A 27,612-nucleotide genomic window follows, 5' to 3' on the forward strand; every position below is an offset into this window, starting at 1 on the left:
TTTACATTTATAGAGAAACTTGTTAAATACTGACTCTGTGCCAAGAGGTAGCAAGATGCTAGGAGACCATAAGCAACTTTTCATCCCTAAAGTAAGGCTCCTGTGAAGAGTTGTCTGTGCCTTGTGTCTTCTAACTCTTTTGAACATAGTCAAGTGTTCTTAGTAGCTTTGATTCATGGGATCACTGGCTCCTATAAGAAACAATACCCTTTGACTTCTGGGGCATTGCACTGCTCTTTCCCCTTCCTCATCCTTATTTTCAGATGGAGACTTCACCTGCTGCTTTTCCTTCTGGTTCACACCCTAGGAAATGTCATATAGTCCCATAACATTTAACTATTATGTTTATACCTCCCACTGGCACATCCTATTATAACCTGACTTTTATGGAGAGATGGCTGCCATGTGGTTGCTGGGAATTGAACTTAGGACCTCTGGAAGAGCAGTCAGTGCTCTTAACCTCTGAGCCATCGCTCCAACTCCCCTCTCTCTTTCTTGGATTGCTGATATAGACTGGCATCAACATACATTTATTTGTTTGTTTGTTTGTTTGTTTGTTTTGTTTTTTTCTGTAGCTTTGGAGCCTGTCCTGGAGCTAGCTCTTTAGACCAGGCTCGAACTCACAGAGATCCGCCTGCCTCTACCTCCCGAGTGCTGGAATGAAAGGTGTGCGCTACCACTGCCTGGCGACTGGCTTCAACTTTAAGGCACTCTTCTGCCTCAGCCACTTCACTAATGTGAGCCATTATCGATGGCTCTTGATTTATTTCATCTCTGTGTCTCTCTTTCTCACTCTGTCCAGGGTCTCATGTATCCCAGGCTGGCCTCACACTTACAGTAGAGCCAAGGATGACCTCATAATTCTCAGCATCATGCCTCCACCTTCCGAGTGCTAGAGTTATACTATACTGATTTCTGTTGTGCTGTGGATGTGCTAGGCAAGCACTTTACCAAGTGAACTGCATTTTTAATCCTTTGATTAAGACTATAAAACTTCATTATACTCCTATATACCTTTATTAAGAGTATAAAACTTGGGGCTGGAGAGATGGCTCAGAGGTTAAGAGCATGGGCTGCTCTTCCAGGGGTCCTGAGTTCAATTTCCAGCAACCACATGGTGTCTCACAACCATCTGTAATGAGATCAGGTTCCCTCTTCTGCCATGCAGATAGAACACTGTATATATAATAAATAAATAAATTTAAAAAAAGAGTATAAAGCTTTTTCCAGCTTCAAAAATAGTTACTAATTTTCTAAAGAAAATTCTGGAGAGCATTACAAAAAGTAAGGATAATCCTGTTGCCAAGAAAGAGCAGCTGTTTACGTTCTATTATAACCTGACTTTTAATAACATACTGTGAAAATATACTTCTGGTTGTTTTTTTTTTTAGGTAGAAGAGTGCTTGTTGGAGATGCAAGTGAGTTTCTTTGTGTGCGAATGTGCATGCTCACTTGCACACATTGAAAGTACAGTCTTGGGTGTTGTCCTCAGATGTTGTCCTTTGTGTTTTGGGAAGTCAGATTTACTCACTCTTAGAACTTGCCAAGTAGCCTAGACCAGTCATCAAACCGCAGTAATCCTCCCGTCTCTGCTTCCCTAGTGTTACAGGCATATGCCACCATACCTGGGTTTTCAAAATATGAATTCTGGCACGGGAAATGATTTGCCAAATTCAACTGTAATGGCTCATGGCCACATTTTCAGCATTTGTGAAGCGATGGATGCTTAAAATCCCAGTGCTGGAGACAGGAGGATCCTGGGGCTTCCTGGCCAGCCAGCCTAACGTTATCAGTGTTTTCTAGGTCACAGTGAGAGACCTTGTCTCAAAAACAAAGTGGACAGCCCTTGAGGAACATCATTGAGGTTGACCTATGACCTCCAAATGCAGGCATACCAGTCATGTACATGCACCTGGCATATAACAAAAACACAAAATTTGTGTGTGTTCTGTATGACTAGCCCTGTGCCGAAAGGATATTGCTGCAGATGACACTAAACATGGGTCTGGGTTTTCGTCCCTCATGATACGTGTGTAATAACTGAAGAAAACATAAAATAATGACGCTTGGGGAGATAGCTCAGCTGATGAAGTGCTTGCTTTGCAAGCATGAGAACTCAAGTTCTGTCCCTGGCACCGACTTAAAAAAGCTGTATGTGGTACAGTTCTCCGGTAATAACAGCAGTGGGGAGGTAGGGATGGGAATCTTAGGGGCTCACTGGCTGGTCAGTCAGTCTACCCTAGTCACCGTAAGAGACCCTGTCGCAAATTCAAGGTTAGCAATATTGTCCTTAGTGTTTGACAAAGCATACAATTCAATTACAAAGTAGCTTGATTTTTTTATAATATGTATACAAAGCGCTGAATGATTTAAAAATTAGACATATTTTTCTCTGGTTGTTTGAGATTTGTAATTTTATAGTTCATTTGTGTTTTTCTGCATATTTTATTTTAGTATGAGTATGTATTTTTCTTCTAACTTAATTTCTACAGCTCACATTATAGTATTAAAGTCAAGTGTATTGGAAGACTTACTTTAAAATAGCATTTCCTTGCCACACCCTGCCCCATCTGTTTTCAGCTGACAATACACATGTGCTGTGTGGGTGCATGCGCTTATGAGTGGAGGCCAGAAGTCAGCCTGTGGTGTCATCCCAAAACCTTACTGGTCTTCTTGACCTGGAGCTTCCCCATTAGGCTCGGCTGGCTGGCCAGCATCCCCAGGATCCACCTCACCTTTCCATTTAAGAGTGCCGCATCCCTGGCTTTTCTGATGTAGACTCTGGGATGGAGTGCAGGTCCTTGGGTTTACTTGACAGTGCTTACTAAGCTCTTGTATTTTCCTGAAAGTATAAAATAATTATTTCCTAATTTTAATTTTTAGAAGCTATTGACTTACAGAAGAGTTAAGATTACAATCTTTAGTTATTTCTCTATATACCTGATCCAGGTAACATGATTATATAATTTTATTGCCAATTTCATTTTCAGCATTTTGTTTTCTTTGCAGTTAACTTACTTTCTTGTTGCTTTAAATTTTTATTTTAAAATAATTGTATCATATTCATTTATTTGTGTATGTGTGTGCACGCCCAGGTATTCATGTGTGCAGCTATGTGCCTGCGAAGGTCAGTGGACAGCTTGTGGGGCTCTGTTCTTGTCTTAGTTCCTTTGCTGTGGCCGTGATTAGACAACTTATAGAAAAAAGGGCTTATTTGGAGCTTACTGTTTGAGAGGATTAGAGCCCATGACCATCATGGTGGGAGTCATGGCAGCAGGTAGGCAGGCATGGAGCTGGAGTTGTAGCTGATTTGGTTAAATTAGTTAACCTCTTGATCTCTAGTAGGAAGTTAAGAGCAGTATTCTCTTTGGATCTTCGGAATTGGAGGAGTTAATGTATATAGAGCATTAGAATAAGTGACTGATACATAGTTGCAACTCAGAAGATGTTAACTATTAGCTTTTATTATTGTGATAAGGCTGTGTGCCCCTTTTTGAAGCTTATTCTATAACCTTATCAGCTTTATTGACAGGATATAGAATATAGATGTCTTGTGTGGTGAGGCTTATCATTTGTTTGTGCTTTTCTTGTGGGGGCTGAGTATTATGGTGTGTGCTTGGAGATCAGAGGACAGCTTGGGTGTCATTCAGACCTTGTACCTTGTAAGAGACAGCATCTCATTGTTTGCTGCCACACACTAGGCCAGCTGCCCTTGGCATTCCGAGCTTTTATTAAGTGTGTATAAATGAGTCATATTGTTTGTGTTCTATTTAGGGTTTTTTTTTGTGATATGCATGACACTTAATGTGTATTTCATTTGTTTTTATTGTTTTTTACATAGAATTTTTTTTTGCTTGTGTCTGTGTGTGCATATAAACTCATGAGTGCAGGTTCCTAGGGAAGCCAGAAGAGGGCTTTGGAACCCTTGGAACTGGGGTTACAGGCAGTTGGGTGATGGGAATTGAACTCTGGACCTCTGCAAGAACATCACATGCTGAACCATCTGTTTAGCCCCAACTTTTATTGATTTTTAATAAATACAAAATAGCTATCTTGTGCCAGGCATTGTGTTTGGATTTGAGTTGCAGGAAGCAAGGCACAGGCTCAGTGCCCTGAATTTTGGCAGGTCACCTGGCAATCTCGATGTCCCACTGCTTTTCAGTTTTTCTTCCTGTTCTAGCTTTCGCTTTTTAATTTAGTTGTAAAGTTGACCACTAGTTTCTTATAGGAAACTCTCATTAAGAACAGTTTTTTCTTTACTGGATGAGTCTTGTAAGAATAAACATTGTTAAATTATATTGAGTGTAAGCATGTGGTAACAGCTCACACATGCTACTTTTATAGAAATATCTCTTAATTTTCACAGGACTTGACATTTTTCATGTGAATTGCATAGAATCACTTTGTCAACCTCCAAAGTCTGTAGGCCACGCTACTGGATTTGCACTCTATTCCTGTATTTTGAGGTGATTACCATCTGAATAAGTTCCTACACCTTTACCATCAACAGGAGCAGAGAATGTCAGCTGAATTACGGGGGTGGGCTGTGCTGACTGATGGTTGGGTGGCTGGTTGAATTCATGTAGAATCCGTTCTTCCTACCTGCGCTCCCGCTCCCCTGTCTGGGCTTTCTTCTGCTCTTCACGGCTGGATAGCCATTTCCAGGAAGCTCATCCCAGAGTGGCAGTCCCTCTCATGGATTGGAATTGGATCCCATGTCTTAGTAAAGGTAAAGTTGGGGTCTTTTAAGAAGATAGAGCAGGCTTAGACTTAGGATCTGAGGTGGTGAGAAAGCTCACCTTATTAAGACAATTGCTGTGGGGGCCTAAAGAATTGAATGGGGTCTGTTCTCCCTTTTCACATTTACTTACGTTCCAGGAATTGAACTTGGGTTGACTGGTTGTCATGACAAATACCTTTACCTGTTGAGCCATCTTTGCTGGCCCCAAGAGTGTCTTGGTTTGGGGATTTGTGGTAGCTCATTTCCTGAGCAAGGTTATGGAGGGAAAGTTTACCTGTGTCCTCAGGGGATTGTTTTTCCCTGGAAGAGTTTCAGTCTTTTCTTTCCTTACATGGGTCTTCTGGATGTGTTTGCCAGGTTCTTGGTCATACACCAGTCTTTGGGCCACTTTTCCAAACCAATTTTTTTTCAGTTGCTAATGATGGTATTCCAGGGTTTACAGTTATTGTGGCAATTGTTTCAGAAAGCTGTGTGTCAGCCCGTTATCCCCTTTCTTTTCCTTCCTTCCTTCCTTCCTTCCTTCCTTCCTTCCTTCCTTCCTTCCTTTCTCTTTCTTTCTTTTTTCTTTCTTTCTTTTGTTCATTGGCTACCAATATTAAATGTTTTAGGAAAAACTTATATATAATTTGGTACCATGCTGAACAAATAGATTTATTAATATATCTAGAGAAAACTAGGCTTGCTTGAATGTTGAGTATGCTGTTGCACAACATTTAATGCTGATCTTTTATGTAGCACTTGTTTATGTCTTTGGGATCCATAGTTCCTTTCTTTTGTTGTAGTAGAATTGTATTGATGTAAACTGTGGCACAGTTTCTCTGTTTTGTGCATTAGAATAATCAGGAACTTGAATATTTTAGCAACTTTTCCCTTTTTATTTTTTAAGATTTGTTTATTACATGTACGGTATTCTGTCTGCATGTATGCCAGCATGTAAGAAGAGGGCACCAGACCTCATTACAGATGGCTGTGAGCCACCATGTTGTTGCCGGGAATTGAACTAAGGACCTTTGGAAGAGCAGGCAATGCTCTTAACCGCTGAGCCATCTCTCCAGCCCCCGCATTTCCTTTATCACTTACACATTCCCATTTCTTCCATTTTAATTTTGTGTGTGCACGTATGCTATGGGGAGCACATGGAGGTCAGAGAATAACGTGTGGGAGCTGCCGTCTCCATTCTGCGCTCCTCTGCTCCCAGTCTGGTTTTCAGGCTTAGTGGCAAGTGCCTTTACTCACTGAGCCGCCTTGCCAGCCAGCACTCTGTTATTTTGTTTTCTGAAGATTAATTTGTATGTGTGACTGTATGGGTTTATGCCAGATGCGTATGCATGGGCAGCTGTGGAGGCCAAGGGTATCAGATGTCCTGGAAATGAAGTAAAGGGTTTTGAACTTCCCAGCGTAGGTGCTGGGAACTGAACTTTGTGACCTCTTGAACAAGTGCTCTTAACCACTGAGCCATTTCTCTAGCCCCACACCCTCAATTTTCTTGAGTGAACTCTGCAATACCAAGCACACCAAGCATTAATAAAACTCACTGAGCCACCTTGCACAAGGGCTGGGCGTGGTGGCACTTGGCACTAGAGAGGCAGAGGCAGGAGGATCTCTAAGTTCGAGACCAGCCTGGTCTACAGAGTGAGGTTCAGGGCAGCCAGAAATTCTGTCCTGAGAAACAAAACAATAATAGTAATAATAACAATAAACAATGAGTGAAATGTGTGGGTGGATGAATTTGAAATGTTACTTTCTCAGAAGAAAGTTATACAGTAATTTTCACATCGATTCCTTCTTCTTTCCCTCCAGAGTTTCATTTGTTTTCATATTTTAAACCAAAATACTGGTGAAAAGTAAAGTATTTGGTGTATAGTATTTGGTTTCATGAGTTTAAGCATCTGTTACTCGGGTAGATAATTTAACAACTTTGTTCTCAGTTTCCTTATCAGTGAACTATGAGTAGTGGCCCACCCCAGCTCTAAAACCGCCTGTAGCACACACACCCTGCGAGTTCTGAGCCTGCCGGGAAGGAAGTTCTGGATTGTGTTTACCACTCTCCCTGTGACAGCCCGCTTAGTAGTGAGCCATAATTTTTTCTTCACTTTTGTCAGGTTTATTAGACTTTCAAAGGGGCAGTTTTAGGTTTCATTAATCTTTTTCTGCTTTCCTGTGTTGTGTGTCATTATTTTTATTTTAATCTCTGTTATAATTGTCCCCATCTGGAACCTATTTTGCTCTTTTTTTCTAACTTACATGAGAAATTAGGTTACTGATTTAAGATTTTTTCTTTTCTAACTTAACCTGCATTTTACAAATGTTGATACATTTTTGTTTTTGTTCATTTCCAAGTATTTTGTAGTTTTTCTTATACTTTCCTTGGTAGCTTAAGATACTTGGGACGGTGATTATTTTCCAAGTTTCCTTCTGTTCATCCTGACGTATTCTCGTGTGACAGATAGGTTGCTGTATGTGCTCAGCCCTTTTGATTTACTGGCATCTGCTCAGATGAGGTTTGCCCTGATGAATGTTATATTTGGGATCTCTCTTTGAGTACTAGCAATTGAACCTTAGACCTCGTGCCTGCTAGGTACTGGGTGGAATGTTTTAAACACTTCTTAAGTCTGACTGGTTTATAATGAATGCTGTCCAAGTTTTCTCTGCCCTTACTCATTTTGTCTAGTTTTCCTAGATGAGATTCTATAGTGATCTTTTTACAAAATCAGTTTTTTGTGAGCTCCTTTTCCTGCCCCAAGCCCAGCCACTGACTGGCCATATTTCTGATAACCACTTAAGAGTCCCAGGTCTCTTTATAGCAGACTATCCCTCACCAGAAAAACAGATTCTCTCTAGTTATTCTCACAGATTTTAGTTTATATATATAATCTTCAGACTTTGCTGAGTACATTTTCACTGTCTTGTGTCAAAGCTGTGGTTTAATTTCTTTCTTTCTTAGCCTTTTTTGTCATATTTTTGAGACTTTGGTTTGTTTCTAGAGGCAGCTCTCTGGGAGGATGAAATGGAAAGTCTTCAGCATCCCACCTTGACAAATTTCAGTATCTTACTTTGTTTCCTTAGGGTCTTTTGTTGCCTGCCCAGGTATAATTACTGTCCTTAATTTATTCTTGTTTACCTATTATGTGTGTGTGTATGTACATGTATATATGCAATACGTACAAGGGCTAATGTGTTTTTAAACTTTATATGAATGACACACTGTTACTTCCTGCTATTTGCTTTTTCTATGGAGCATTTTATTGTGGAGATTTTATTATACCAGGTTCATTATGTGCCATGAGGAAGGAGAGAGACAACACTTACTGGTTCCAAAGATGTTATTAAATCACACAGGTTACGGATGGATCAGACCTGCAGAACAAGGACGCGGGAGCCTGTTTCCCCTGACAGTCCTGAACAGGGGTAGAAGCAGGTTTATAAGCATAAAAATCACAAACATTTGCTGCCAAGTTATAGTTAAAATTTCTGTCAGCCAGAAATCAAAGATTAGGGACTTTCCTTGTATGTTCCATAATTGTTAGCCATCATACTGTTGTGGGATAATGCTCTTGTACACTGTAAAGATTTGCTACATGTATTGGTTTAATAAAGTAGCCAGGCAGGAAGTATAGGCAGGGTGACCAGACTAAGAGAATTCTGGGAAGAGGAAAGGCAGAGATGTAGTTGTCAGTCAGACACAGAGGAAGAAAGATGAGAATGCTACTCTGAGAAAAGGTGGCTAAACATAGATAAGAATTATGGATTAATTTAAGATGTAAGAGCTAGTTAATAAGCTTGAGCTAATAGGCCAAATAGTATTGTAATTAATATAGTTTCTGTGTGATTATTTGGGTCTTGGTGACCAGGAAAAGTAAGTACAGTCTTCATCTACAACATAAATGCTAACTTTTCAGTCCAACCAATCAAATTCATTTGTTCCATCTGTTGTTAAGAACAGCCGTAATGTTTCTAGAGAACTAGAGGTGCATAGTGACTGTTTCTGTGGTTAAGGGAGGAGGTTATTCAGCCACTGGAAAGTTCTCAGGTATAATGGAGTCTAAAGTCAAGCTTCTTTTGTCTGTTCCCTTCATTCCCTCTTGGCTTATGACTAATGAAATGAATCTTCGTCTAGGGACTCAAATAGGGGGTTGTAAGAATCATGAGCTTGACAGTGCCTGTGTGATCTGGAGCAGAGCATGCAATGGCATAGATAACGTATGTGACAGACAGTAGAACAAGGTTGTCAATCAGGGGGCCAGTTGAAAAGTAATTCATACTAGTTGGTACTTTGTTTTCTTTCCTCCTTCCTAGTAAGATTTTCTTTTATTAGGGTCTCTCTAATAACACGTGAATGGGTGGCTTAGAAAGAAGCAGTGTGTTTCTCCCAGGGCCATGCATACACCTCCCTCCCTAAAGAAAAGTAGGCCCAGCCACGCAGTTCTACAGGACCACTTCAGTCAGTGTATCAACTTGATTTTCTAGAAACATGGAAGAATGGAAGTGGGAAATGTCTCTGTTGGTTTGTTTGCTTAGGACGTGCAAGTTATGATTCTCCAGTGATTAAGACTGATGTCCCGAGGGTGGTAAACCCTGCAATCCTGCCTCTATCAGGAAGGGGACAAGTATAGGAGGTGTTCTCCTAGTGTGAAATAAGCCTGTAGTCCTCATATACATTCTCCCTGCCTCCCCTTTATAGTATAGGACTTGAGGCACAATATGAACTAATCCACAAAGCTCAGGCTTGTTCTTCTCGGAGAAATGTCCTAGGGAGAGGCAGGGTGTCAAGCCAAAAGTACAGGTACACCAAGTTGATGGAGGGCTACCAAGAGGGTAGTTAGGTTTAAGGCAGCCCATTTGGTGTTAGGGAGGCTTAAGTGCTGGAGTTTGTACAAATTGAGGAGTAGGGTGGTATTTGCTAGAGGGCAGTTGAAAGAGTTAAAACATATTTCCTCTCCCTGGAGGTTCCCCAAAGTTAGGTTGGGAATGGAACTTTGGAGGATGCAAGGGGAACTATTAGGTGTTGGGTGAGGCTGCTAGTTTGTTTCCAGACCACCCTGACTTGAAATAATCAAACAGAAACTATATTATTTACATTACTGCTTGGCCAACCACTTAAGCGTATTGCTAGCTAGCTCTTATATCTTAAATTAACCCATTTCTCTTATGTTATATTTTATATTTTACCATGAGGCTCCTGGCAAGGTTCTGGCTGGTGGCTTGCATCTTTCTCCTCTGGCAGCTGCTCCGTGGCTTCTCCCTGACTCTGCCTACTCGTTCTATCTTTTCCAGCCTGGCTGCATTCTGTTAAGCCATTAGCCGAAAGTAGCTTCTTTATTCACTAAACAATAAAAGCAATACATATACAGAAGGACTTCCCAGACCAGTTAGAGTTGATGGGGTACCTTCCTTGAGGACAGTCTCAATGTAAAAGGGAGGTTTGGGGTCTAGCCAAAGCCAACAATCCATTGTGAGGTTAGGATGGGTAGCATTCAAATAAGCATATGTAACATTGATTATCCCAAGCAGGGGTGATTTCTCCATCAGAACAGTATCTGAAGGTGGAAGTGGGGGCATTGACCTTGGGGTTGGAGTTGTTAATGCCTGGGACTCTATAGGTCTGGTTATTGCTGGAGTCTCTTAGATACGGTGATGGCTGGGGTCCCTTAGATGGCTGGGACTCCTTGGGTCTGGTGATGGCTGGGGTCCTTTACTTTAGGTCTAGCCTTCTTTGACAGTAGACACTGGGGCTGGTGAAGGCTGGTGCCTCATAGGTCTGGACTCCTTTTTGGGGAGAAGAGGCTGATCTTTTATCAGAGGTCCTTTGGGTCTAGGAGGACTGGGCAAAGCTAGTTTTCTGGATGGTGAATTCTGTTCCTGGGTCTTTGCCTATCTTGTCTGTTCTGATTCACCAGGTTAGCCCTGTGTCCCATCTAAAAGGGGGAAACAAATCCCAGTGTTTAAGGATACTTGTGGTGGGATGGCATGTCCAGGGAACAACACAGTTTTCTTCTGCGTGACTATCTGTGTTCATCACTATTGATTCCCCATCCTGGGGCCCAGGTCTCACATCCCCAGTGGTCACGCTGAAATTGACCTTAAGTGGTACATGTGAACCCTCCTTTGTCTCCTCAAAGTTGTCTTACTGCTTCCACCCAATGGTCCAACCATCTTCGGGACATTTTTCCTTTTGGGGGGGCGCATAGAGGGCCTCTGATGAATTCAGTGGGAGGTGGTGATGGCTAGAGTTTGGCCCATGGTAAGTTTGTCGTCATTCTTGACTAGTAAGACAGTGGCTGTGATAATTTGTAGGCATGGGGGCCAACCCTGGACGACTGTGTCTAATCTTTGGATAGATAGGCCACCCCCTGATTATCATCTACAAACAACTGTGAAAAGACTTAGTTATATCTGGAAGGGCAATCCCTGGTGTTTACTGAAGAACTGTTTATAAGGCATTGAAAGCCTGTCTGCTATTCAAGAGACCTTCCCCTCCTTTGGATTCATAGAGAGGGCTGGCTATTTCTGCAAATTACAGAATCCAGAGGTGGCAGTATTCCACTGAACCCAGGAATTCCCTTACTTGCATTTTGGTTGTAGGCTGGGGTTTGTTGGTTCTGGTTTCAGTTCAGGCTGTTGACACCAATGCTGTCCATCTTTTATTCTACCTCTCGGGGCAGAGCTGTGCTTTTGTAGCAGACACCTTGTATCCTAGATGGTGCAGGGTCCAAAGGACGTGGGTGGTCGAGTCAAGACTTTTCTCCTTTGCTACAGTTAAAAGATCATCTACATTTTGGAGGAGATTGACCTTGGGGTGTTTTTGGTGGAACTCAGCTAAGTCCTGGTAGAGAGCCTCAGCAAAGCGTGTGTGTGTGTGGGGGGGGGGGGGAGTTCTTAAAGCCTTTTAGTCTCATCCAGGTCAGCCTTGTAGTTTGAGCTTTGTCTTGTTTAATAAAATCATTTACTGTGTTAAACTCTGAGAAATATTTCCCTCTAAATAATTACCTAGTTTAGTTTATTTTGATAACAGCAAGATGTTTTATTAGAACATAAGTTTTATGTAAGTTTCCAGACAAGCCGTACAAAAGGATCACATGCTTTTTTTTTTTTGAAAAGGGCAGTCTATACTTGACAGCAAAGCCATAGTGTTACTAGCAAGGGCTATAATGTTGACTTAATGTTTCCTTTGGTTTAGTCAAGCCTAACCATTTAGATCAGTGGCTCTCAACCTTCCTAATGCTGCAGACCTTTAGTACCCTCATGTTGTGATTCCCCTATCATAAAAATTATTTTCTTTGCTACTGTAATTTTGCCACTGTTAGGAATCATAATGTATTTACAGTTAATAATATAATCTTTATTCTCTGATGGTCATAGGTGAACCCTGTGAAAGGGTCCTTTGACACCCTCAAGGGGTTTCAGCCCCCAGCTGGAGAGCTGCTGATGTAGAACATTTGAAATAGGTTAGACTTAGCCAAAAGAGCATCTTTTCCAGAACTGGCTGGATGCTTTTAATGAGTACAGTTAGCTCATGAGAAGGATCACAGATACCCAGTGGTTCTAGAACTTGGGAGACCGAAGTAGGAGGGTCATTCACATGAGTTGATGCATTTGAGACAAGCCTAGGCAATATAAAAAAAGGAGACCCTGTTTCAGAGGAGAATGGTGAAGGGATGGGTCCACAAGATAAAACAAGCATAAACCTGCATCCAGCGAGAGAGTTCCCTTCAGTGTTGTCTGCTAAACTCGGAGGAGGAAGGGAGTGCTGGTAGAGAACTCGATTTTAAAGAGGAAGATTTGGCAGGACAGAAGTGAACGTTCTAGATCTGATCGATTCCAGTGCTTTCCGTGGTCTGGTGTGAGGAAGCCTGAGGCTTTGTCAGTCTACAGCATCATTTGTTCAGAACTGTGCAGGTCTGCAGTGCTGGGGACCACTTGTCTTTTAAAGTGTATCTATATGGTAAATTTTGTTTATGAAACAGACTTTATCTGTTATTGGGAATCTGATATTCGCCGTTCTTAAAGGGATAATCTTGGAAGCCAGTAATGACTATGTGAAAATAATGTGTTCTTACCCAGTTCTCGTATGTAACAGGCACTGATTCTGCTGGCAGCCATTGGGTTTCCTTGGTGGTCCTTCCTAGCAGCTGGCCAGCCTGAGTTTGGCCTCTAGTTTTACTTCCTGCTTCTCTTTCTCAGTGAAGTCTGGTTTGCTTTTCAGGATGACATGAGATAGGAGAACACCCAAGTCATGTTGCCCAGGCCTGCCTTGTGACTTGTTTTCTTACTGATCTGTAATGGCTTTCCTTGTTGCATTTTTATAGTGGTGTTAATGTTTTTAAGTTTTGTAGTTACAATTGATGAGCTTTATTATATATTCTTCCATATTCACTTCAGTTCCCCTGTTTTTAATTCTTTTCATTTGTTTACTCAACAAACCAATTACTAAAGAAATTAGAGCCAGCCACTCTGTAGGGAACTGAGATGCTACAGAGTCATGACTGTTGTGGTTGTTTTTACTCTGGGGGGCCCACCACCTAGCTCCAAGAAAAGTCATTTATGGGGGCTCATTCTTAGTTATGAATGCCTGACCTTAGCTAGGCTTGCTGCTAGTCAGCTTTTCTTAAATTATCCCAGCTACTTTTTGCCTCTGGGCCTTTTCCTTTTCTTCTTTTGTCTTATCTTCAGTCTTACTCCATGGTTGGCTGGGTGCTTGGCCCCTGATGTCCTCTTCTTATTCTCTTGCTGCTTCTTCTTCCCAGATTTCTTCTTTTATTTATTCTCTTTGCCTGCCAACACTGCCTGTCCTTGCTCCTGCTTCGCTATTGGCCATTCAGCTCTTTATTGGATCATCAGATGTTTGTTTGTTTGTTTATTTGCTTATTATGTATACAATATTCTGTCTGTGTGTATGTCTGCAGGCCAGAAGAGGGCACCAGACCTCATTCCAGATGGTTGTGAGTCACCATGCGGTTGCTGGGAATTGAACTCAGGACCTTTAGAAGAGCAGGCAATGCTCTTAACCACTGAGCCATCTCTCCAGCCCCCGGATCATCAGATGTTTTAGACAGGCAAAGAATCACAGCTTCACAGAGTTAAACAAATGCTGCATAAACAAAAGTCACACACCTGAAAATAACATTCTTCAACATCTGACCTCTGGGGGCTGACTTTCCAGTGGAGGAAAGACAGTGAACACTGACAGTATGTTGGTGATATGTCTATGCAATGTAGATACTTATATTGTATATGTGGGGTATGCTGCGTATGACGTGAGGATTTCAGATCTGGCTCTTGGTTTTGCACAAGTGAGGCCTTCATAGGTCCTCAGACCATTTACAGAGGCAACAGAAACTGGGCTCCCATGCTTTCCATTGGGGTTTTAGCTAATTCCTAATTGTGGCCCTTGGGAGCTCAGCTATGCCCAGCAGAAATAGTCAGTCATATTCTTGAAAATAAGTGTCTTAGAGTCTGCTTTTCTCCTCTACCATTGTGTTCCAGGAAGTGCTGAAGATGACCTCAGCTGACTAAGGTAAAATTCAGGGTGTCCCCTTAGCCAGTCAGCTGTAGTTCTGTACACTTTCCTGTGTTTCTGGGTACGTCTTAGGGTCTCTGTTGCTGTGGAGACACCATGACCATAGTAGCTCTTAACAAGGAAAACATTTAACTGGTTAATTGGGTGGCTCACCGTTCGGAAGTTAGGTTCATTATCATTGTGGTGGGACATGGCAGTGTGCAGGCAGATATGGTACTGGAAAAGGAGCTGAGAGTTATATATCTTGATACACAGGCAACAGGAAGTGAACTGAGACACTGGGTGTGGCTTGAATATATAAGACCTCAAAGCCCACTCTCACAGTGACACACTTCCAGCAAAATCACACCTATTCCAACTAAGCCACACCTCCTAACAGTGCCACTTCCTAGAGCTTATGGGAGCCAGTTACATTCAGACTATGGCAGGGTTGGGTGGGAGCTGGGGGGGGGGGACTGCTGTGCTGGAGTTTTTGTAGAGATAATCTTTTACTAATGGAACTTCTATGCTTTACTTTATAGATGTAGATTGTTACTGTAGCACTTGTTTAACCCACTTTTCTATGCTAAGGTAGTATATGAATAAGCTGTTCTTGTACCCTGTGCATTTGAGAATTCTCTTTGCATATATATATATATATATTTGGTTTTTCGAGACAGGGTTTCTCTGTAGCTTTGGTGCCTGTCCTGGAACAATCACTTGGAGCTAGAGTGTGGGTGCTAGGAACCAAACGTATTGTCAGAATGTATCTTGAATATATTATTTTTAGAAAATATTACAAGCATTTTACCTCATTAATTGTAGTTTTTTATCTTCTCGCCTTTACATGTAACTGTGATGTCTTTGCCCTAGAATTGCTTGTCTCTGTTTTTTTACTTTTGTGGCTTATTTGCTTGTTTGGTATTGGACCCAGAAGAGCCTGTGCCCAGTTCTCTGTCTAGTCTTTTTTTTTTTTTTTTGGTTTTTCGAGGCTTCGCTGTGGCTTTGGTGCCGATCCCGGAACTAGCTCTTGTAGACCAGGCTGGCCTCGAACTCACAGAGATCCGCCTGCCTCTGCCTCCCGAGTGCTGGGATTAAAGGCGTGCACCACCGCCCAGCCTCTGTCTAGTCTTTTGACATTACATTGATGAATGCATTTTATGGTTGTAGGATCTAAAGACCATTTAGAAAATACAGAAATGAGCCTGGCGGTGGTGGCGCACGCTTTTAATCCCAGCACTTGGGAGGCAGAGGCAGGCGGATCTATGTGAGTTCGAGACCAGCCGAGACCAGCCTGGTCTACAAGAGCTAGTTCCAGGACAGGCTCAAAAACCACAGAGAAACCCTGTCTCGAAAAAAGCAAAAAAAGAAAAAGAAAATACAGAAACGTTTAAAGACAGTTAAACTGAGCGTGGTGGGGCATGCCTGCCTGCAATCCCAGGCATTCAGAAGACCGAGTGCTGGAGGAAGGGAGGTGGGAGGGGGAGAGGTGCACACATAGCCATGCCCCAAGTTTTTCACATGGATTCTGGGATCTGAACTCCACAGTCTTCATGCCTGTCCATCTCTTCATGCCTCTTGAATATTTGGTCATCTCTCAAAACCATTCCCTACCCCAATTTATGAGACAGTGTTTCATGTCTCCCATGCTGACCTCACTGTAGATGAGGGTGACTCTCCTTAGTCTCTCACCTATACTTCCAAGTGCTGGGGTTATAGGTGTGTGCTACCTAACCTGGACTGTACTGTGTGGGGTCGAACCCAGGGCTTCATGAGCTCTAGCCTTGCCCTCAAAGTTGGTATTGACCTTTTATGATTAAGCAAAACAAAATTATTTTAGATTTCTGCTTTCTTTTAATATTTATTTATTTATTATGTATACAATATTCTGTGTGTATGCCTGCAGACCAGAAGAGGGCACCAGACCTCATTCCAGATGGTTGTGAGCCACAATGTGGTTGCTGGGAATTGAACTCAGGACCTTTGGAAGAGCAGGCAATGCTCTTGACCTCTGAGCCATCTCTCTAGCCCCCTAGATTTCTGCTTTTTAAACTATAATTATTTCATTATTCTGACTATGACTATGCTCAACCATCATAGCTTCATTGTTTTCTTTGAGCGCTCTCTTCAGGAACTGGTAATGGTGTTACTTAGTTACATAGTATTTTTAAAGCTTTGTAGCCATTTGTAAATTTCCTGAAAACCTTAAAAGATGGAGAAGGAATGCTAGCTCTGCTGGTAATTTAATTAGGCATCTTCAGGGGGTAGCCGACAGTTTTCTTACCTAAAATTACTAAGCTATAGCTTACCTAAAATTACTAAGCTATAGCTGGTTGGTCATGCCTGTAGTCTTTATCCTCAGAAGGCTGAGGCAGGAAGATTGATGGAAGTTTGAGGCCAACGTAGGCTATAGGGAATAAACAAAACAAAACATAAAACCCACGGCTCCAAGTTCTTTGTGGACTTTGACTCATTCTCACTCATGGGGTTTCGACATTTTTTTGAGGTCTTGTAACTGGGCCCTGATTTCTATATCTGCGGCCTTGTGCTCTTCAGGTGGAATCAGGTGTGAAGTTTGTAGTCAGTTCTGTCGGTGCCCAGGCCCTATTCTTTGAAAATTGGATTATGTCCTTTAAATCTGGCTTGAGACTAAATTTGACTTGTGACCATTACAGAATTCCGAGTATTCTTGGTTTCTTACTGCAGTTTTTCTTATACTCTAATTTTTATTGTTCTTTTATTTATTGTTAAGTTGTTCTATTTTAAATCTATCCTAATCATCATTTATAGTCTTTTGAATCACAATTTCTCCCTGTAACAGCCCTGACTGTCCTGGAACTCACTCTGTAGACCAGGCTGGCTTTGAACTCACAGAGATCTGTCTGCCTTTGCCTTCCAAGTGCTGGGATTAAAGGTGTGCGCCACCAAGCTCAGCTACTTAATCTTTTCTGATTACTAGTTACCAATTTAAAATATTCAATATTTGAATAGATGTGTGAACTCTTTGATCCTGTAGTGAGGACTGAAGCATTCAGTGGAGTCTCGTGGCCACAGTGAAGTAGATTGGCTTTTTTGTCACCTTTGTAAATAATCATTACGTTCTCACGATGCATTTCTTCCTTTTCTAGTGGAAGAGAAAGCCAATACCTACCTTCTCCTCGGCATGTGCTTGGACTCTTGTGCACGCTATCTGCTATTCTCCAGGCAGCTGTCACAGGCACAAAGAATGTATGAAAAAGCCCTGCAGATTTGTCAAGAAATACAAGGAGAAAGACACCCCCAGGTAAAGGAGGAAGGCCGTTCTGAGGAATAGTGTGTGTAAGCCAGGCCTGGTGGTGCAGCTTTGAAGATGGGCCTTAAGGTCACAGGCTCAAGGCTGTGGCCAAATTAGTGAGATCCCATGTTAAAAGGAGAAAGAGACAAAGGGTTGGGAAGAGTGGTAGAGTAGCTTGCCTAGCATCGGTGAGGCTCTAGATTCAGAGCCTAGGATCAGTTACCAGTGCGGCCAGGCTGAACAGTGGTGAGGGTATAAGGTTTACATGCAGTCTGCTCACTTTCTTTGCACCAGCTCACCGGCTCACTATTCCCAGCCACTACTTGTTTCAAGGAGGGTTTGATATTGTTGGTCAGTCACTGGCTCTGTGAAGACCCTTTTATATGAGCCATGGTGGTTTACACAGCAGTTTTTATACAGGACAGGTCTAACCAAGTGTGTGCTTTCAAAGCTTCAGAATATGCAGTCTCGTGTTTCACAGGGGCCACAGACTCCTAGTGAAAATCTTATTTTTTTTTTTTCCCTCCTGGTGCTGGGGAGTAGACCCAGGGGCTTTGTACTGGCAAGTGCTCTACCCCTGACCTGAGTCTCCGCACACCAATTAGAAGCAGTACCATAGCCGGACTGTGGTGGCACACACCTTTAATCCTAGCACTTGGGAGACAGAAGCAGGCGAATCTCTGTGAGTTTGAGGCCAGCCTGGTCTACAGAGCTAGTGCCAGGATAGGCTTCAAAGCCACAGAGAAACCCTGTCTTTAAAAACCAAAACCAGGGGCTGGAGAGATGGCTCAGTGGTTAAGAGCATTGCCTGCTCTTCCAAAGGTCCAGAGTTCAATTCCCAGCAACCACATGGTGGCTCACAACTATCCATAATAAGGTCTAGTGCCCTCTTCTGGCCTGTAGACATACAGACAGAATATTGTATACATAATAAATAAGTATTTAAAAAAAAAAAAAACAACCAAAACCAAACAAGAAGCAGTACCATAACCACTGCATTACAGAACTTTCTTCCGTATCAGTCAGAACCTTATAAGTAAATGTTAGTTAATATGAGTATCTTTGCCTCCTGTGTTACTATGGGAGGTGAGGAAATAGGAACTTTAATTTTTTTTCTTTTTGGCAGGACTAAGGATTAAACCTAGGGTCTCATAAATTCAAGGCAAGGGTTCTACCACTGACTGATCCATGGCTATAGTCCTTAAAAATCAACTTTTAAGACCACTATTACAGAACTTTATATGGTTTTTCAAAGCAGGCAAAACAAAGCCTTGTTAGAATACTAAATGCAGAATTTAGATCATCTCTTCTGGCAAAATACATTCTTCGGCTAAAGAGTAGATGCCTTGTCTGAATGCCTGCAGCCCACCATATAGAACAAATGAGACTGAACATGGAATATTTAGGACTTAATTTAGATAGTCTGAATGAAATTTGGAGCACCAGCTACCTCTTTCTCGGTTTCAAAGTCCAGGTGATGTGTTTCTCCAGGGGTGGCGGTCGTGGCAGAACGCTGCTGAGATGCAGGGAGGTGCAGACGCACTCCCCAGTGCTGCCTCCCACCCCTGCTCTAAGTCCACAACCTTCCAGAGCAGAATGTGGATCAACAGGTGCCTGCAGTTTGCCCCCTCTAATTCTGAGGAATCCTTATAAAGTTGAAGACTGTGTGTCTGTGGGTGCAGTGTTCTAACCTTCAGGTTAATGTTCTGTGTTGGTGTATTTTTTAAAGAAAAGGATGCTTTTTCTTCTCCTAGACCATTGTGCTGATGAGTGACTTGGCTACTACTCTGGATGCACAGGGCCACTTTGAGGATGCCTACATTTATATGCAGAAGGCATCAGATCTGGCAAGAGAGATCAATCACCCTGAGCTGCACATGGTGCTCAGCAATCTGGCTGCCATCTTGATACACAGAGGTAGGTAGAGCGGAAACAGACTGCCTTCTCAGAAAAGCATTGCTGGGCTTTGAAGTGAAACAATTTTGGGGAGGGCAAATGGCAATGAAGAAAACCCTAAATCAATGGTTCTCAAACTGTTGTCACCCTGTTGGAAATATCCCTTTACAGGATCACCTGAGACTACCAGAAAACACAGATTTATATCACAAATCAGTAGCAAAATTACAGTTAGAAAGTACAAGTAATTTTGTTGTTGGGGGTCACCACATGAGGAATTAGGAAGGTTGAGAGCCACTGCCCTGGGTTAAAAGGTTGGCTAAATAAGGGCAGAAAATGCATTTGTTTTAATGTACTATTTGCTTACTTAACACAATTTCCACAACTTTGCACGACAATGTGAAGGTAGAGAATACTTTGCAGGCACAGGTTCTGTCTCTGTAGTACTTCACAGGTACAGTTCCTCAGTGCTCTGAAGCCTCAGTATGATATAGCATTATCAGTTTCCTGCTAGTCCATATTACTCAGGTTTCCATAAACTTGGGGTTATTGCCTCTGTTGCATACAATTGTGAAATCTTTGCCCGAGGGTGATTCCACAGCACTAAGTACCTAGAGCTGACACCTACTCTAGCTCATCTTCTCGAAACCAGTTGTCAGTAAACCAAACACACATCCTCACGAGGAGTGGGTTCTCTTCAGTCACTCTGAAAACACGTATTTTCTTCTCCCCTTTCTTTGGGTTATTTTAGAACGATACACACAAGCAAAAGAGATCTTCCAGGAAGCACTGAAGCAAGCAGAGATGAAAAGAGATGAGGTTTCTGTACAGCACATCAGGGAAGAATTGGCTGAGCTGTCAAGAAAAAGTAGACTTTTGACCTAATTTTGTTAAGCTATGTAAGTTCGTTTTGTTGTAGAGAAGGTGATCTCTGGTAGCCCAAAGGAGTGATGTTCTTCCATGTCTGGATCTCAAGCGGTGGTGTGAATCATTGTTGGAATTCAGCTTTCTTCAACTCAACCTCGCTGAAGGACAAGTATACACTGCCACTTTTATTTCTAAATTTAGTTTACTTTGAGATGGGCCTCCAACTTGGAGTCCTCCTGCCTCAGTCCCCCAAGTGCCGGGACTGTGCCTGGCCCTACTTGTGTGTGTAAAGTTGCAGCAGCTTCTATCCTGTACTGACAGTAACTTACGAGAGCTTGGTGTGAAGTGCCGCTTCCCAGTGCAGCGTGGGAGAGGCCATCCATCTGGTCTGTGAAAACTGTAGACTCTTAGGTGGCCACATTCTCCACGGTGTGGTCATTATACTTTGCCTAAGATTTTGGTTCCTGCTTTCTCTTCTCTATCCATTTCTGGCAACCAAGTTACTTGTCTGATGGCACAGGAAGATTTTGGTGAGTTCTTTTATAGTCTTTTAATGAAGCATTGCAAAATTTAGTCAATATGGGGGAGATAATAATTCTAGTTGGCCTCCAGTAAGCAGCATTCACTTCTGAAGTGGAAATTAGGCACTTTGTCACCCGTCTGGGCAGTGGGCTTCCTTTACAGCCAGTCCCACGGTATGTCGAGCTGAACCCGTAACAATACTGACAGCACGGATGGATGCCGTTGGCAGTGTAGAACCACTGGCCTGGATCCTACTTAGCAGCACTGGCTATTTTGCAATCTCTGTATTCACGCCTGTTAAGTGGGAAACCAATTAGATTCTTGGTCTGATGACTTGAATCTACTATCAGGCATTAAAAAACTTAGTCACTGCCTCAGAGTACACAATACACAATTGGATGCCTTTACCTCTCCAGCCTGGCAGATGTCCATTGCCTGAGAGAGAAAAGATGATAGGTTTTCTGGGTGCCCTGAAGGAACAGGTGGTGTTGGCATCCCGGTGGAGGTCGGTGACGTGAGCAGGACGGGCCAATGGGATTTTGGTTCCTATGTTTGTACTGGGAGAATCTGCATAATAAACTAGAGGCTATACAATATTGTATGTATTCTAATAATCTTTGAATCATAGAAAAATAACTGAGTTATAACTGATTAAGGCCCAGGTCCTCAGGCCCAGGTCCTCAGAAGTAAACCAGAATTGTGTGTTATGCAGGGGAGTTCTGACATTTCCATCTGTGCTCATTTACCACTTACTCCCCGGCTAATGTGATCCCATCAGTGAAGAATAACAAGAGATTGCAGTCACCTTTGCTTTGAGAATGTTTTACTATTTCATAATTCCAGAGTTACCAAAAGTAAAGTCTTAGGATTTTTAATCCTCTGTGGTGATCCACCTCCTGGTCCTGTGGTGTGGCTGGGAGACTGTAGTTCTCAGATAGACGGTCCAAGGTGCATGTTCCCGGAACACTCATTTGCACTGTTATAAAAAAAGGCAGTGAGACAGAGGGACTGATCTCCTTTTACTGATTACAACTTTAAACAATTTACATTTAATTTCATTTGAACTACACCATGTTACTGGAGTTGTCAGGGCATAAGGGTATGTAAGACAGAATCACAGCATATGAAAATTTAAAGTGTAGTATAAAATTTCTCACTAAATAGACTGGAAAATTGTCAGAATATTACCTCTACTGGAAGACCTTGATTTAGTTGTATGTGCATGTGTTATATAGTGTTGGCCCACAAAAAATGCTATGCTACACTTTGACTTGCGGCTGACTTCCTAAGTCTCAGTGCCTGCTTCCTCCCTTAGTCTCACAGTAAGGCGTACCTCCCTCTCTAGGTAAACTCTGAGGATTCTGTTCTAGTTTTGAATTAAGAAATTATACTGGACGTCATGTTATAATGTGGTGAGCATGGGACAGTCGTCTAGGCTGATCTAAACTGAACCCAACCTGGAACAGTGAAAGACCCTCAGGGTCAGTCCTCATCATCATTTATGACTTACTATTACTGGAACTTCGGGTGGTGGTGGGGCTTTAATCAAACTTTAGTCTTTGTTATGTTCCTGACTATTGTAAAGGTACACTTTGGACACTTGCAAACTTTACAGGTATTAAGAATTCTGTCTCATTGTAGCTTTGGCTGGCCCAGAACTCACCTTCTAATCCAGGCTAGCCTTATACTTTTAGTGATTTGTCTGCTTCTGCTTCCCAAGTGCTGAGATTAAAGGTGTACGCACGCTACCATGCATGGCTAAAGTTTAAGATCTCAAATGTCTGTCTTTATTACTTGCTAAGTTATATGGGCAAATTTGAGCCTGTGTCTCCATCTATAAAAACAAAGGGGGGTGGGGATTAGAAACCAGTGGTCCAGATGCTAAGCGGGGCTCAGGCAGTGGTTCTTGAGACTTTCTCCTGTCTAGTTCTCAGTGGCATTATCCCCAAACCACTAAGTGTCTGTATGCAGTGGAAGAAGCATGTACACCATGATAAAGCTGTGTGAAAACAAATCTAAAAACACACCAAGTAATTTTTAATAAAAACGTGATCCTCCAGTACCATAATTTAAAATTCAGTCTTTAAATTACTTGCACCTTGAAAACACTTTACTCGTGTTCTGTAGAAGCAGAGTAGGCGCTGATGCAGATAGGAAAGGACTTGTGTTCATTGGTTAGTTCAGGATGCAGCATAAAACAAGCCTGGAAGACCAAGGTTCTGTACAGATTGTTATCTTTTTAACTCAGCCAGATATGTATCAAAGAAAAGTAAAGTTTCTTGTTTGAAACCTGAGACACGAAGACTCTGAAGTCACAAATGATGTACTGTAGCTATGGACAGGATAGTCAAATTTATTTCAGAAGAAAAGCTTTGTTGGGCTGCATCAAATGCAGAATACTTAGGGGCATGGTTAAATTACCAGTGTGCATAAACATTGAGGTATGCCTCAAATAAGCCTTTAAACTTTAAAACTGAACTCTAACATACCCATGCAGTAAGTTTGTTTTCAGTGCTACTAATGACAGCAAAGCCTGCACTGGAAACTCACAATGACGTTCTGCGCTCCTGCCCTGTGACCTCATTCAGCCTTTATGACAGGGTATGTGGTAAAAACCTAAACATTTTCACAAGATTTACCGGGGAAAGTTGAATTTAGAGGAAACGAAATACAATGCCCATGACAGCCAGTACTGTATAACTGTGCTGTGTGAGGTTGTTTAGAAGGCTGGGGTTAAAAAGATAGACAAAAAATTTAAAAAATTACCCCCAGTGTTGATGTGCTGATTTAAATTTAAGTACACCAGAAACTACAGCAAGGGGGATACACTGCAAAAAGGTTCTATTTACAGAAGAGTGATTTAAAGACATCATGGTTTCCTTTACAAACAGGAATTGTCCACTTTAAAAAAAACTCTACACTTAACCCTTCCCTGTTATAATCCATTGAATTGCCTGTATTAGAGGCAGGGTGGTTCTGTTTTTTTCCCATTTGATTTTCCAAATGAATTTCCATCATTTCTTCTTCATCTGTGGCCCTGGCTCTCCTGAGAAGTCTCTGGGCACAAATCATAGGAGGGCAGAAATTTTTTAATCTGCAGTTAAAATCAGAGCCAGAGTTTCTTCCTATGCACAGGTCAGTCGTCACTGTCAGACAGTGTCTCATATTGCGCTGAGAGCAGCGGGGCAGGTTCCCGCTCCCAGATGCGGTTCTGTTGATGAGGAGCTGCTTGGTTGATGGCAGGGGGGGCACACGCAATTGGTGTTGGAGGTGTGCTGCTGAGCATCCGCAGGGTCAGAGGGTTGTAGGGGAACTGAGTAGAACCTGACAAAAGGAAAATGAGATTTTAGTGTCATTAGCATCCAATGCGATATTTACAGAAGGAACAGAGCAGGAGTATTACAGTAAATGGTCTTGTGATGCCTTGACTGGTTTAATTCTCAAAAGGATAAATAACACAAGTAACACATGGGTAGGGATAAGAAGTCTGTGCTATCTCATCATGGATCTCCACGGGGAATCCAGATAGAGAGTTCTATCTGGAGGAGCCTAGCGATATGAGTAACTTTCCAGTAGAAATGCAGTTCTCAGCACATGGCGAGTGCCAAGGAGCTTTAGCCAGGCTGTGTGACCTCTCTACAGTCTCACTAGGCTGACTTAAATGTGTATGAGATTTAAAATTGAACACCATTTTCTTTTCCATTTCTAGATTGCTTAATTGTTCTTTCCCCACAGTTCCTCCTCCTATCATTGTAAGCCATAAAACATGCATTTTATCAAGTCCTCTAATATCTAATAAAAAAATTATTTCCCTAAAATAATGGAACAAAGGAGGTGGGAAAACGGCTGGGTGAAGGAAAGAGAGCAGGGGAAGAAGACAGCCAGAGGGAGGGGCCCAGGCAGGAAAGGAGGAGAACGAAGTACACATTCGTGTGAGGATGCAATGACATAACACTGCTGTCCGCTGACCTACCCACTAACGTGTGCATTGCTTCCGTGGGAGATTTCTAACGCATAAGCCTTTTTACACATGGCAATAGAGGTTTAACAGACAGACCTTGAAGTGTATAGATACAATAACTATGAAATTGTTAGGCATGCAGGGGAAGGTCTCATTTCAGATTTGGGAGTGGGGAATGCATAAGGGAAAGAAACACATAATTCAATCTCTAAAATCAACAGCAGATATGCCAATTTTATTTTTTAATCTTCCTTTCAAAAACATGGTTATTTTTTAAAGCATATTTAATTCTTGTTTGTATTGTGTATGATATGTGTTGGGCATGCTTGTGCCATAATGTAGGTGGAGGTCAAAGGACACTTTTGGGGAAATGATTCTCCTCTGCCACCTTTATGTAGGTGGATTAAACTCAGGCCATTGGGCCTGCAGTTCCTTTACAGTAAAGACATTTCATCACCTCACTGACCCGCTCGAGTTATGTTTTTAAAGATCTCCCACACATGCATGTGAGATATTGAGGAGATGTAAACCTACAGGCGTGCTGGCATTGTTACAACATTGTGTTTCCTACTTTGGATTCTGATTTCTTAGTTAAAAGCTAAACATGAGAGACATTTTGGGTCTGGATAAAGTTCACGGAAGAGCTGAATCCAGACTTATTTGCAATTCCTGGTTACCAACCAGCATAGTACAGAGATGGCAATGAATGGATCACATAAATATAAATGTTCTTGTGAAAAGTAGATCCAAGTAATGATAGAGAAAACTATAGTTTTGCTGGGCAGTGGTAGTATTCAGGAGCCAGAGGCAGGCGGATCTGTGTGAGCTTGAGGAGAGCCAGAGAAACCCTGTCTCAAACGCACACACATGAAAGGAAGGGAAAGAAGAGAAGGAAGGAGAGAAAACTACATAACATGGAATTCACAAGCGGGTAATATTAACAAGTGCTGACACAAAATGAATCTCCTCAACACTGCCCACCTGTTGAAGAGGGCCTGTCTTCCCAGGCCCATCCTGGTGTCTGCCTGTGGTAATCACCTTCTGAATGTACAGAGGAGACTGAAGAAGGCCGCTCAGTTCCTAAGTAGCTTTGCCCAGGAATAGGAGATTTAGACTTCCGGCTATTTGATTTGTTGATCAGTTTAGGTTTGCATACTCCTGAAAGTGAAATTCAAGTTACTATATTAACTACTGATAAATAATTTAACTTCTCAGTGACAGCAACAGTGCCTACCGAAATGCTGGTTATAATGCCAAGTGAAAAACCAAAGTGGCAGCACGAAGGATCCTGTGCTCAACTAAAGTCGGAGCGGTCTGTAAGGCAGAGGTAGGCACATCACCCTATAAACTTAAGAACGTGGTAACGAAGGACACCCTGCTGGCCTCCGTGTAGGTAATGGTAATAAACATCTGCTTCCCTTTGCCCCTGCCTCCACCTCAATTTAAAAGAAGCAAGTAGAGGACTTAGGCCACTGGAAGTAAAGGATAGGCCATAGCAGATACTCTTCAAGTCTCACTGGCTCTTTCTAGTTCCTCCAATGACTGGGCTCTATGACTAAATATTAAATATTTAAAGAAGCCACTTAGCACATTTTTCTCTCAGCCCCAGAAGTTTTACCCTACCCAGTTGTACACAACCAGTATCATTTTAACTGCCTATAGTTGTCAAGAAAAACACAAATATATAACCAATAAAAATTGGAAGAGCAGAATTAATACTTCACTTTCTAGAATAGTGAGTTGATATTGTCCAAAGGTACTATGTCTAAGTTATAGGGGAGGGAGACGCAAACACTGAACATTCATTGCTTTTCCCCTTTCCTTAGCCACAGAGTTTTACCTGAAAACAGGTAACCATATGAGGTAACTTGATATAAATACTTTCTATTGGCTTGATTTATAGGTTGTAAATCATCTCACAATATGTATCTTGTGTTTGCAAAAGACTTGTTGAGTAATTCCTATCCATCCAATGGCTTTGTGGGTTCAAACATCTTTTTGTCTGAGGTGTGTGGAGTAGGGATGCAGGTATCAGTGTTTCCTTCTGTCCTGCTGGTTCTAGGGATCAAGCCCAGGTGGGTGGTGGGCCCAAGGACTGGCGGCCCACGCCTTTGCCATTGTGGGGTTTTGCTCCCTTTCTGTGGTTTCTTCTGTGATGACTTACAGCTACACTGAGATTTGGCCATATTTATTAGGACAGTAAATGACACAGCAAAACACCAACACACTGGGGCTGGAGAGATGATGCAGTGGTTATTAAGAGCACTTGTTCCCAGCACTCGGGAGGCAGAGGCAGGCGGATCTCTGTGAGTTCGAGACCAGCCTGGTCTACAGAGCTAGTGCCAGGACAGGCTCCAAAGCCACAGAGAAACCCTGTCTCGAAAAACCAAAAAAAAAAAAAAAAAAAAAAAAAGCACTTGTGACTCTTGCCCAGGACCCCAGATTAAATTCCTGGCACCCACATGGTGGTAACTCCACTTCCAGTGGATTCAACAACACCCTCTTCCAGCACAGGAGTTCTCAGTGATCCAACAGAGCACCGAACCAAACATCTTACCTGAATGAGGTGATGGGTCCCCTTCATCTCTCCGTGTCTCACTGCTGGTCACAACTGAGGTGCTGGCACTACCAGGCACAACTCCCACAGGCTGGGGCATGACCACACCATGGTCTTCTACTTTATCATCGAAACTTCCCATGAGAGCCTTTCTGATGATGTCTTCTAGACCAAGATTACTGGCAGGATCGGCAAAAGAATGGCTTCTTGAGCTAACTGCACCTGAGGAGACAAGGCAGTGTACTGCTGCTTGTTTCTGCGGCAGATCATAGCAAAGGGAAACAAACAAACTCTGGGC

General features: G+C 42.3%; 2 protein-coding genes across 26 annotated transcripts in view; one reads left to right on the forward strand and one right to left on the reverse strand.

Annotated features, from left to right (window-relative positions):
* Positions 1–21,392, forward strand: part of Ttc19 (tetratricopeptide repeat domain 19) — a 30,080-nt gene extending 8,688 nt beyond the window's left edge. Inside the window, exons 8-10 of the mRNA XM_050163665.1 lie at positions 17,366–17,520; positions 19,266–19,428; positions 20,159–21,392. Of these exons, the coding sequence (XP_050019622.1) occupies positions 17,366–17,520; positions 19,266–19,428; positions 20,159–20,292 (452 nt within the window). The 3' untranslated portion in view covers positions 20,293–21,392. The remainder of the gene's footprint in view (positions 1–17,365; positions 17,521–19,265; positions 19,429–20,158) is intronic.
* Positions 21,393–21,602: 210 nt separating this feature from the next.
* Ncor1 (nuclear receptor corepressor 1) overlaps positions 21,603–27,612 on the reverse strand; it is a 164,671-nt gene continuing 158,661 nt past the window's right edge. For all 25 annotated transcript variants that reach the window (XM_050163639.1, XM_050163640.1, XM_050163658.1 and 22 more), the window contains 3 exons: positions 27,315–27,536; positions 25,739–25,915; positions 21,603–24,120 (listed from right to left, as the gene is read on the reverse strand). In XM_050163639.1, coding sequence (XP_050019596.1) covers positions 23,933–24,120; positions 25,739–25,915; positions 27,315–27,536 — 587 coding nt within the window. In that variant the 3' untranslated portion in view covers positions 21,603–23,932. The remainder of the gene's footprint in view (positions 24,121–25,738; positions 25,916–27,314; positions 27,537–27,612) is intronic.

This window comes from Alexandromys fortis, unplaced genomic scaffold (assembly GCF_014885135.2).
Source record: "Alexandromys fortis isolate MF-2015 unplaced genomic scaffold, M_Fortis_MF-2015_v1.1 scaffold_149, whole genome shotgun sequence".
NCBI lineage: Eukaryota > Metazoa > Chordata > Mammalia > Rodentia > Cricetidae > Alexandromys > Alexandromys fortis.